This window comes from Clarias gariepinus, unplaced genomic scaffold (genome assembly GCF_024256425.1).
Source record: "Clarias gariepinus isolate MV-2021 ecotype Netherlands unplaced genomic scaffold, CGAR_prim_01v2 scaffold_31, whole genome shotgun sequence".
Lineage (NCBI taxonomy): Eukaryota > Metazoa > Chordata > Actinopteri > Siluriformes > Clariidae > Clarias > Clarias gariepinus.
The window spans coordinates 462,501-475,000 of NW_026520998.1; the positions used below are offsets into that span (position 1 = coordinate 462,501).

The 12,500-nt window shown below is 46.0% G+C and overlaps 1 protein-coding gene across 2 annotated transcripts in view; it reads left to right on the plus strand.

Annotated features, from left to right (window-relative positions):
• maml3 (mastermind-like transcriptional coactivator 3) overlaps positions 1-12,500 on the plus strand; it is a 151,090-nt gene that overhangs the window by 85,854 nt on the left and 52,736 nt on the right. For both annotated transcript variants that reach the window (XM_053490746.1, XM_053490747.1), the window contains exon 2: positions 3,454-5,022. In XM_053490746.1, the coding sequence (XP_053346721.1) occupies positions 3,454-5,022 (1,569 nt within the window). The remainder of the gene's footprint in view (positions 1-3,453; positions 5,023-12,500) is intronic.

The following is a 12,500-nucleotide window of genomic DNA, read 5'->3' on the forward strand; positions in this document are numbered from 1 at the left end:
TTTCATCCTGTACAGGAATGTAGGTCACATTTAATGGATTTTAAAGTAATACCTTTTTCTATTATTGTGATTATTTTTACTGTTGAACAGAACGACAGTGCTGCTCGTATTAGCCGTTATCATGCAGCTAAAAGCTAAACGAGGAGTGGAAATGGCCAACCAACATGACAAATAAGAGGAGGACAGGATGGCGTGCATTGTTCTCTCTCTCTCTCTCTCTCTCTCTCTCTCTCTCTGAGTGGGAGGGTGTTGTGACTGACACGCAGCCTAATCGTCTTTACGGCATGATAAAGTGGCACGAGCATCGACAGGCGTCGTGCTGTCGGTTGCCGTGGCAACCCCGCCCAGAGGTGTAGTGATGAGGGAACGCGACCTACCTACATACAACTGCAACACACACTCTCACACACACGCACGCACACACACACACACCTGCACCTTATGCCAAGACACACACACACACACACACACACACACACACCTGCGAATGTGAGCAAGAAACAGAAGAGAGATGAGATAATGCGATGGAAACCGAGAGGAGCCGAAAGATCTGTGCCGAGTTTTATCCCGTTTATCTCAGCGATCTGGTTTACCTGTCCAGATAAGGTTTTTGAGTAAACATGAGTCACCTTTGTTTCCCATCATGATCTCAGTCTTCATGGAGAGAGAGAGAGAGAGAGAGAGAGAGAGGAGGGGGAGAAGACATGCTGCCTCGGAGGAGAGCTGGAGAGAAGATCCATGAATCTCGTTATTTCAGAATCTCATTTGGCATGTTTCAGCGGAGTGGCGCGTGTGTGGGGCGTCTCTCTCTCTCTCTCTTTCTCTCTCTCTCTCTCTCTCTCTCAAAAACACACACACGTACACACACACACACGTGTCTGCAGGGATGCGTTGTGGAACAGGGTGGGTGGCATATCCAAGCTGAATATCAGGCAGATTTGTCACTCATGCTCTCACCGCCGTTCCGTAATTAACCCGCACATATGCACGCTACGCGTCTTATTCTCTCACACTCAGTTATGCGCGTGGCGTGACACCAAGATGCACCCGAAGACACGCAGACAAGCGCTCATTTTAACACACACACACACACACACACACACACACGCTCGCCTGCTTTCACCCTCTGTAATTAACGGGCTGTTAAATGTGTTGACTGTGAGAGTCATTAGTACAAATGGAACGAGGGATGAAGAAGAGGTGGCGAGGGACAAGAGACACTCTTCACCTCCTTTAATACTCTTTTTCTCGTCTTCATCCCGCAAGTGTCTGTCACTCCGTACACATCAATATTGTCTATCGTTAGCTCTGTGCCACGCCTGCTGTAAACCGGCGACGCTGTGCTGAAGCGGACAAACACTCCGGCAGCTTCCATTAGAATTCTAATAAACAATACATTTATGGCTTTGTTGGTTTTTAAATTGTCTGTTTTTTTTTCTGTTCAGCTGCTGAACGATTGTCCTTGTGTGACTGACTCGTCTTTGTGCAAATGTTTGAAAACGATCTATTAAACACTATAAGCCATATTTATGTTTTACTCAGAGCTGGTATTTCTGTTAAGCTGTGTATTTGTGTGTGTGTGTGTGTGTGTGTGTGTGTGTGTGTGTGTGACTTGTCAGCGATGCTCAGCTTAGACAGAACTTAATGGCTGAGACAAATTAAGCGAAAGAAGGCAAATGTGATAGAGACTTGCCCATGTGTGAACAATAAACCTTTTATAAGTGACATTTCATTTTGCACATGATATTCTCTCTCTCTCTCTCTCTCTCTCTCTCTCTCCCTCTCTCTCTCTCTCTCTCTCTCTCTCTCTCTCTCTCTCTCCCTCTCTCTCTCTCTCTCTCTCTCTCCCTCTCTCAGTGTGTTTCTGCTCAGTCTGACACTCAGGATAATGATTAAGTGCTAACTAGAGTTTATCATCACCTTGTTCTCTTTGAGTGATTCTCCCTGGGACTAGCCTAAAAAGAAACGTGTGTGTGTGTGTGAGTGTGTGTGTGAGTGTGTGTGTGTGTAACGAAGAGATATGTATTTAGTTTAGATACACAAAATGATGTACTGCCAGGAGTGAAGTTCCGTTCAGCGCGAGCTCCCCGTAAAGCTAGGAGCGGTTAACGGTTTTGAACGCGAGTGTAATTAGCCCTCAGAACGTCTCACTCTAAACACAAGCGTCTGCACAGACTTCAGCACCCGTAGCTGCAGGAACAGCGGCCGTTCTCCACTTTATATATACGGAGTGAGACCTCAGTGGACAAATGTCAGGGTAAATTACGAACTGTGTTCCCAGTTTAGAAGATTTCTCTCGCCTCTGATTTATCATCCCGTGTACACTACTACCTGTGTGTTACCGCCTGCTCACTCATCAAGTTTAGTATAGTAGTATAGTATTTCATTTTTTGTCACATGTACTCTACAGCACTGTGAAATGTTTGCTTTAAATATCCTAGTAAGAAATCTGGGGTCAGAGCGAGGATACAGCGCCCCCTGCAGCACGGTTAAGGTTTTCAGTAGCAATTTTCCCAGTGCTGGGGCTTGAACCCCTGACCTTCTGATCAGTGACCCAGTAACCCACAGCCAGAACCGTTTGAGCCACCACTGCACCTTATACAGATGTTAGGTGTTAACATGTTAAGTTCTGAAGCAGGTTTTTGCACTTCCAGATCTTTTGAGGTGCTTCAAACAGACAGAACGTTCCCAAAAACGCAGCAGCTTCTTATCCAACAATACAGTGGTTAATGACACTACCTGTGTGTCTCAGCGTGGGTGAGAGTAGGTCTGTACGGTCCGCAGTACTGAGGAGAGAGCAGCTGTCTGACTAAACCCACATTCACACCCAGTCACAGAAGCACTTTCAGTAAGAACACACATCTGATAACGTTATGGCGTCAAAAAAAACACGCCGTCTCTGCACTCATCACTTCTAAGTCCTTCTGATTCGCCTCTGAACCGTCCGCGTCGTTCTGTTCACGGCCAACGCTTAGCTACAAAGCTAACTAGCTTTTAACACAAGGCTGAATCCCAAATCCCTCTCTAACCCCTGATCAAGGGCACTACTTGGAGTGTGGAACAAGGGGGATTGTACACCCTACATAGTGGTCTAGCTTTCCATTTAACACTATTTGGGATTCGACCCCAGAACCCTGGAGTTAACGGAGCTGATATTCTAAAGTGTAATAAGTGTAAATATACAGTAAATCTGGTGAGTTTGTCAGGACTGTCCACCACCTCCATGGTCGGCTACAGAGTACCGACGCAGCCGTGCTATATCCAGCAATACAGCATGACCCAGAGTGTGATATTGTTTAATTGAGTAAACAAACTAATTATGTGTATGTTACCTTTTATTGTACACAAAGATATTAACCTTGTATACAGGTATTATATTAACAAAATATACAGTCAAATTTTATGTGAATTTAAATTTAAAGAAATTGAATAATTTCTCTTTCTCTCCCTCAGCTTCAAGAGACAGTCAAAAGAAAATTGGACAGTGCTCAGTGCAGATCTCCTTTAAATGGTGACCAGAATGGGATCTGTGATGGAAGCTACTCTCCCACTACAAAGAGGCTACGTAAGGAGGGTAACAGTGGATTGGACTCTTTAGGCACATTGCCTAACAGCGTACCCCCAATCTCACCACTTCACCAAATGGACATCAAGCCCACGTTACCTCCAGGCAGCAACACAACGTCTAATAATGCAATGGGTAATGGTAACAACCATATTACTGGGCGAGCAGAGGATTTGGGTAAGAATGGTGGAATGCCAGACATTAAACTGAACGGATCTTTGGATCTAGATGATGGTTTTAGCCTCCTAAAAGACTTGAAACAAGAGCCTCTGGACGACACAACAGGGATTGAATCTTCAGACACCTCACTGTCCAATCAGAACAAGTTGTTCTCTGACATCAACCTGAATGATCAGGAGTGGCAGGAGCTGATTGACGAGCTGGCAAACACGGTTCCTGAAGATGACATGCACGACCTCTTTAATGAAGACTTTGAGGAGAAGAAGGAGGTTGCGGATTTCAGTCGGCCAACAACCGAGCAAACACAGAATCTGCAAGAGCCTGTACCACCTCCAGTCGCCACAGCACCCAACAACCCGCCACAGACACAGATGAACTCTCCGCAAGTTCGACCAGCTTCGTCTGGACCACCATTCGCCACTGCTGCCAATGGCACACCACCTCAGCAACCTTTGCAGCAGTCTCCCGCAGTTGCTATGGCATCAGGGTCTCCCGCTAGCTGCATCGCTCGTTCTCCCCAAACCCCTACACAGGCCCAGACACAGACGTCCAGACCTGGAAATGGATTTATGATGAATCCTGGTCCTGGTGTGGGACCCCCAGGTTCAACAACGGTAGCACCAGTAGGTCCTGGAGCAGGAGCAGGAAGCGGACAAGTCCCAGTTCCTGTTCCACCAACCACCGAACTTTCACCAGCTGAACAGCTTAAGCAGATGGCAGCACAACAACAGCAACGTGCTAAGCTCATTCAGCAGAAACAGCAGTCACAGGCAGCTAGCTGGTCCCCTGCAGGAGCACCAACAAGCCCTTATGGTGGTCCCTTCAACCCTGACAAACCAAATAGCCCCATGATGTACCCACAAGGCTTTAATGCCCCGAACTCAATGGGGCCCAAACCGGGCATAAACAACTACCTCCCACAAAACCACATGAACATGATGAACCAGCAACAGCAGCAGCAACAATCTGCCAACATGGCTGCCCAGAATGCCTTGAACAAGCAGCTGTCTTACAACAACACCAAACCATTAAGTCATTTTAGTGGTGTTGACCACATGAATCAACGGATGACCCCACCAATGGCCAATCAGGTCAAAAATCCCATGATGCCCTATATGCAGGGGGCAGGGGGACAGGGTGGGGGGCCACCACCTTCTCAAGGTCCCATGCCTGGGCAGACAGCACATCTGACAGAAGAACAGAAGAGGATGATGATGATGAAGCAGAAAGTACTCAGTCAGACTTTGCCATACAGTGCGATGCAGCAACATGCACCGGTAAGATGCTTGGTTATGTTCTGTTCAGCCTTTTTTCTGCGTTTTAATCTACTAATGTGGACTAGCTAATGTTAACGTCTCAAGTGTTGTTTAGTTTAGTTTTAAGAGTGACGCCTGATCTTGAACACATTTGCATGTGGATTGGTTGGTTCTGGCAACTCCAACACTTTGTACTGATTTAACGTTACGTTGTTCCAGATGAGGAAGCGAGATTAATGATTAGGGAATGGACCGGATTAGGTGTTTTGGATGCAGGTTTCTCCTCAAGGCAGTGGTTTCCCATGATCCAGTATTTTATTAACCTGTAGTGTTCTCTGTAACGACCTGGCGGGGTACGAGTTCTTAGTTGATTCAGTGGGTTGAATTTGTCTGATCTTGCCCTCCATTTTGTTTTTGCCTTTTCCTATAAAAGGGCTGAAGAAGACCAAGTCAAGATGGCACCCTTGAACTATAACATATTTTTGACAGTTTTGCCCAGAGATATACTAAAACCCCGTTCACCCATAATTCTGTATTTTATGTTCATGTTGTGCATTGGGCCAGGAACAGTGGCTGTTGCCCCAGCAACAGCTAGCTCTCAGATAGGAAATCGACACTGTCTAATATATTAATGTCTATGCGGCAGCCCCCCGGTCCCTGTAGCTGCCAAAATCTCCTTCCGTTCCTTCATCTATCTTAAGGAGAAAGGATGCGTCTGTACCTCATCTGACATAAGGACGATGAAATTTTCACGTTTCTGTTCCCGAGCATATGAGTGTCATGTATGTTAGCTTTGTTATTTTAAACACCAGCGATAGACAGCTAATGGAGGGGTGGATTTTTAGAGCTGATCACGCCATCTGACTAGGTTTCCTTCGCATTTCTCTTTGTCTGGTGTGGTGACATTTTAAGTGGGATTTTCAGCATGTGCATTGGAATGGTGCATATGTATGTTTGATTTTTTCTTTCATTCTAAGACATGCTCGTGAGTGACTTGTAAATTATTCTCGTTAACGACGTCCCGAGTTACTTCCACCCCCCTCAACCCTTCTTGTGAGTCCTCCTCATTCCCTAACCACATTTGCCTTTCCTCCTTATTCGTACATCAGGCTCAGTGTCTCCTGCACAGTGATTAGACATCCTTTCACCCTTTATCTCTCTCTTTCTCTCTCTCCTTCTCCCTTACTCTGTCCTCCCTCCCTCTTTACCATGCCCCCTCTCCGCGGCTGCAATAAAGAGACAGATTTATGACGGCTGGTCCTTTGCAGCACTCGGAGGGAAATGCGGCAGAGGTAGAAAAGAGTCAGGGCGAGTGAGGGACAGAAAGATGGAAGAAATAAAGGAAGAGAAAAGAGAGAGAGATGTGGAATGAAAACAGATCATGAGTGAGCGAGATAAACGGATTGTGGGAAAGGCACAGAGGGAGGTAAAAGATCTATAGGGAGAAAGGAGAAGAGAAAATTGGAATGAAGGAAGACAAAGGGAAAAAAAAAGAGTTTTTGTTCTCATTCGTCCAACGCAATTACACCCTGTGATATCCGGTATCTCTCAGACTGAAAACAAAAGACTGGTTTAGTGGTGATTTTGCTTCGTGTGTCTGTTCACAGAAACTAGCTAGTTGCAAAGCTTAAACATTCACATTTGTTCTCGAGTTAAGTGATGGTTCGTCAGGACGTTGCTCAGTTTGGCGACTGTCTAACCAAGTGAGCTTCATCCTGCGGCTTAAAAATGATTAGTTTAAATACAGAGTGACCCGAACCACATGATGCCATTCAGTTCAGCGGTACACATTTTAATTTACATTTACATGTAGCATTTGGCAGACGCTCTTATCCAGAGGGACTTAGAAAAAGTGCTTTAAAGTTTACGTCACTGGACAGATACTTCACTGGGTTTAATCACACCTGTGCTTCTCCAAACACGCTCGGCTCCATCATCAGCGTCTCGACGAGCCCGGGGTCTCCTCTACCTGTTTAACAGAACTGAAGTGGTGCTGAGGGGGGAAACGCAATCATGTGTAATCATGTGACCAGTCTCTGACCGTTCTCACATCACAAACCAACCATGTGCATACTGCCACCTGCTGTATTGGAGAGTCTGACTCTTGGATTGTTCTCGGGTACCGAACCGTATTAGTGATGTGAAAACTGGCGGGATGGGGGGACGGGGGGGGGGGGGTGGGGGGCGGTAAGGGAGGGGGCAGGAGCGCTGGTACGAAGCAATCATGTTCAGTGAAAGAAAGAACGAATACTTTATCAGCCTTTCAATCCAAAACATCTCAAAGAACCAGGAACCCACATCCGTCCTCCTCTCTGAGGGCTGTTCCTTTGTCCTTTTGACTCGCCATAGAAATTGATTCACACTGCTCCTTATTTTCAATTCTATTTAACCTCTGAACCGTGTGACAATTTGTCCTGATCTGTTTGTTCCAGATATTTTGTTTGGACTTCGGTCACATGGCCGGTTTGGCTCAATGATCACGCTTAAGTGCTGTAGTACGTGAACACTCAGTGTTAATTACACACAATATAAAGTGTTTAAAACTCTACATACAATGCACACACACACACACACACACACACACACACACACAAATTAAAAACTTATGCTAAATAAATAAGCATATATCAATAATCTGATACTCAAAACCATATGGCAAATATCCGCCCACCCACAGACTGTTCCTCACACACACACACACACACACACACACAGAAATGAGTGTCTGCTGTGTTTTCATATGGGTGGCAGAATGGCAGAGTTTGCATAATCTTATTAGCGTGTGATTATGAAACTTCAGCGCGCTCCTTAAAAGCTCGTTAGTCAGGCTTTAATTGTCACTCCTCGCCGTTTTGCATATCGCCTTGGCGACTGTGATTTATTCGCTAGCGATCACAGGCGATGGCGGGGAGACGCGCGGTGTGTTGATGCAGGCTAAGTGTGTGTGTGTGTGTTAAAGTCAATGAGGTGCAGGGGTTTGAGATAAATAGATGTTGTGGGGGAGGGGCAGGACGTGATTGGTTGGGAGGAACTTAAATGAGCAGTTAAATCAGCCATTTAGGTGGCCTGTTGCCTGTGTGTGTGTGTGTGTGTGTGTGTGTGTGTGTGCGAGCGGGAGAGAGAGAAAGAGCGCGAGCTGGAAAAAGAGACATTGTTATAAAAGACATCTGTATCTACTCCTCTGTGTGCTCGTTATTTCTTTCTTTCTTTCTTTCTCTCTCTCTTTCATCATCCTGTTCAGTTTCTGCATGATGTGTCTCGAGAGGAATCTACCTCAAGTGCGATGATCTTGAGAACGAGACGGAGAGGAAAAGACCACCCAGCTGCTCTCGTCCTCTCCCCTCCCCCCGTCTCTTTATCCACAGGAAGAAGAGATATTGCTTTTTCTCCATCCTTTTCACTCCTCTCTTCCCCTCTCTATCTCACACACACACACACACACACACACACACACGTGTTAGGTTGATTTGAGCCGCTCTCAGATCCTTTGGAGAGGTTTGAGAGAGAGGGTGGGGGGGGGGGGGGGTTGGGGGGGAGGAGCACATTTATGTTGTGTATCTCGACAACACCGACACCAGACAATACCACCACTGACCATCGCTCTGTCCACCAACACTGACCCTACTGCGTGTGTGTGTGTGTGTGTGTGTGTGTGTGTGTTTAAAGAGAAATACCATTAACGTATCTAAATAAAGACTTATACAGAACATTTAGTATTTTTCAGTTCCTCCGTCTCTCTTAGCGCTCCTGATTAGCTGAGCCGCGTGGTCACGTGATGAAACATTCCGGTCCTGAGGGACGTCCCTGAGGGACGCGCTGCACAAGCCATCATTTGTTAATCGGGGTTAATTTTGTCCTCGTGCACGAACCGTAACAGTTTGTTGTCTGACGGATCTTCTTCCTGTGACGCACCTCAGCTTGTCCGTGCTTGTCGCGTCCCCGCATGGAATGTCCTCAACTGCTAAACATGGACAGGGGCTCGCATTGAGAAGACGAAACAACATCAGGGTAACTTCACCGTACAGGTATTGAGTCAGTCGTTCAGCACAAAGCGTACACGTGGTTAAACCCAGCTGGAATTTTCGTCTGTAGTGACGTTAATTAGGCAAGGTTTGGACGTGGGGACATCGGTATTGTGTTCGGACATGGGGACATCGGCGGTATTGTGTTGTTTATGAAGGTTAGATTGACTTTTATGAAATGATGTCAGAACAACGTTGAGTACATCACACTGAACGAATGCCAAGTCGAACCCAGTGAGAGCAGTGTGTATATACACCTGGACCGAGGGAGCATGGTGTCGCCACACACACACACACACACACACACACACACACACACACACACACACACCATGTCACCGTAGAGGAGTCTGGGAGAGTAGCATAAACGCTCCAGATTAAGGTTCAAACTGAGTTGTTTTTGGTTTGCATTTGTACCGTTGTGTTAATTAAACGCCATCTCACCGTCATTTCATCAGCGCGGACCCTGCGGTACGATATCATACGCGGCTGTCGACTCTGTAACTATCATGAGTTTATAAATATCTTGAGTCAAACATGTTTAAAGATTTTGTACGATTTCTTTACAAACCTCGTAAATAATTTGCTCCTGCTGCACTGTGTGAGTAGTTTAGAGCACGCCACCTGCAGGATTACAGAGGAACAGACAACATGTTACAATTTCAAATGCAAATGTGTAAATTAAAAATTTGTTGTTAAAAATGTATTTTGGACTCGATATGGTGAGACATGAATCGCTGAACAAAACTAATCATAAGAAGTAGCTGAACTGAAGTAGCTTTTTCCCTCCAGTTCTGTTATTTACACGCCCACCTTTTCCGTGCATTCCTGCCTGACCTGATGTTCCTGAACCAGATGATTTGAGTCTGCAGTGCTGCAGTAACCTCCTGATCACATGCCGGGTTCTGATACACCCAGAAGTGATAGCGTCCTCGGTCTGCGCTGGTTCAGGGGAGACAGGGTGACCGTCTCTTATTGTTTTGTGATGAGTGTGTAGTGTGGAAGTCAGAGCACATGGCAGTAAGATTACGCTGGTGTTCATCACTGGTGCAGTTAAACAAATCCTCACCTGCCTTTGTTTGTCGTGTTTGTTTAATTGCTTTGATTATAGTTAAAATTTGTATCGTGCAAGGTCACTGCAAGGTCGATCTGCTTTTTCCGGGAACATGACCAATCAAATATTTGCTCATTTCCTCTGAGCACTAAAGCTGTTGGAAAGACCAAGGAGCACATCTCCAGCAGATAGATTGTAATCTCCAGTGTCTGGCGGAAGCCGGAAATCACGCCCACGACAAGAACGTCCAGGTCGTCCGTCCACATCTAGTTTGCGACGACTTATTCATTCCACAACACTTTCTTACAGGGTCGAGATATACGATGCTGCTGTCTGTAGTGACGCAGTTTAAATCCATACGCAGCTCCTAATCGAGTGGGTTTTCTTTTTTCTCTCTAACACAATATTGTTTTCCTTTTGTATGTTCACACGGGGCTTCTGGTCAATTCTCTCCACAGAATTTTGTTGACACAGTCTTATATAAGCCTGCTGAATGATGAAAGACTGTTGCTGCACCGAGTGTTTTATACTTCCACTGTAGAGGCTGCATGGGCGTTTGTTTACCGAGAGCTTCTAATCCACTCCGAGTTAAAAAAATAAATGAAGAGTTCTTTCTTTTAGAGGTAAAGCTCAGGGGTTAGGGTTCTCCTCTAGTGAGTAGAAGGTTATGAGTTTAAATCCTAAGACTGCCACTGGGGCCATTCTTCAGGGAAGGCCCTTAACCCTCAACTACTCAGCTCTTTGCCGGGATTACGGTCGGCCTCACGTCGGACAGATGAGTGACTATAAAGCACCGCGCGGTTATACACACAGAACCACGGAAGGTGTTGTGTAGGAGACGTTCACCCACTGTTCAAGAAGTGTACCAGTGCTTATATGATGAGGGCTGTTCGAGTCAAACAGGGACTTAATTTTTCTACTGTAAATTAAGACTTGAAACATCTGAACGGTGAAAACGTTATAAAGAAGTCCGTACGTCTGTGAGTGATGATCCTGGACGAGGTGGGGCTCACTGCAGTCGCTCACGTGAACATTCCGCGAGTGGAACGTCTGATCACTGAAGACCTACTGGCAGAATAGACTCAACTGTGTGTGTGTGTGTGTGTGAACTGTACACACTCCTTCACCACAAACACTTCTCACTCGGCTGGGAGTGATCGCCACGTCCCCCGTACAGTCCTGTCCTCACTCCAAGACATTTACACGTGTTTGGGACATTAAAGGAGTTCCCACTTTAGGTATACAGTACACAGTATAGTAATATGTCACAGAGGTGCCAATATTTACAGTTTGCCCGAACATGATTTGAGCTACTTTCAACCTATGGACAGCAGTCTTACGGTTCCTCATAATGAGACGTGAACGACACGTGTTTATGCTGCTACGCGTTTTGCCTTACAGTATTTTAACTGTCGTGTGGCACGAATCTAAACAGATACCAGTTGTCTCCTCTGGTTTTGTTTTTAGTTGTTAGCGGTGATGGTACATCTAATCACTCTACCGTAATGAGGGAACTTTTATACACTTAACATTAAACTGACCTGGTACAGATGATCATGATTTGCACTGACAGCTTCAGAAGAACCAACACAACTATAAGACCTTCCAGGGAGTATAACATCCTCCAAATCTTCACATAGTATAAACCATAATTTAGGGTTAGACCGTTAGCATAAGAGATGGAAGTCTATGGTCTGATGATGGTCTAACCCAATATCACATGGAGGTTTGGTGGATGTTCTACTTCCTGGTCAGGATCTTATATCTGGAGTGTCAGTTCTTTAAGTCAGTCTGTGGATCTAACGGGCCTCGGTGTCTCAGTGGTCCTCTCTCCTGGTCCTCTTCTAGGTGCCAGAACAGAGAAGAGCCTGGAGGTTGAATGTGTGGATCGGATGGTCTACTGCTGCAGCCGAGCAATAATGACGAGTCTGTAGTAATAATCCTCCTCATGTCTGACCGGGACAAACTGGAAACACAGATATAGATGCAGCTCTGCCCATGGCCCGTCGTGTGTCTCGTGTGTTCTGTACACTCTTATGATCAGAAGCTCCAGAATCGTGTTTGTCTGACTGCTGCAGGAGCAAAACAGACTGTTAAACCCGGCGACACACAGCTGTTCCAAATAATTAGAATAAAGGAAGTCACATGACTAGTTCTGACTGTTGGTGGCGTGTGTTTGTTCGTTCCAGTGAGAGTTGAAGGTCTTCGGCCAGTTCCATCAATACGAACCGGACTCTGACTTTATACCGTCTGAGCTCTTTGAAGCACTCGTCTCTGCGTTGCTGGTTAAGGAGTTGACTCCGCCCACACCCTGGGTAATCTATAAATGGCCAAGTGGGCGGGACACTGGAGCGTGGCTGTTGGTTGGGCCACAACTACATACATCAGAGCACAGCTGGATGGCTAAGTGACGCACCGCAGAC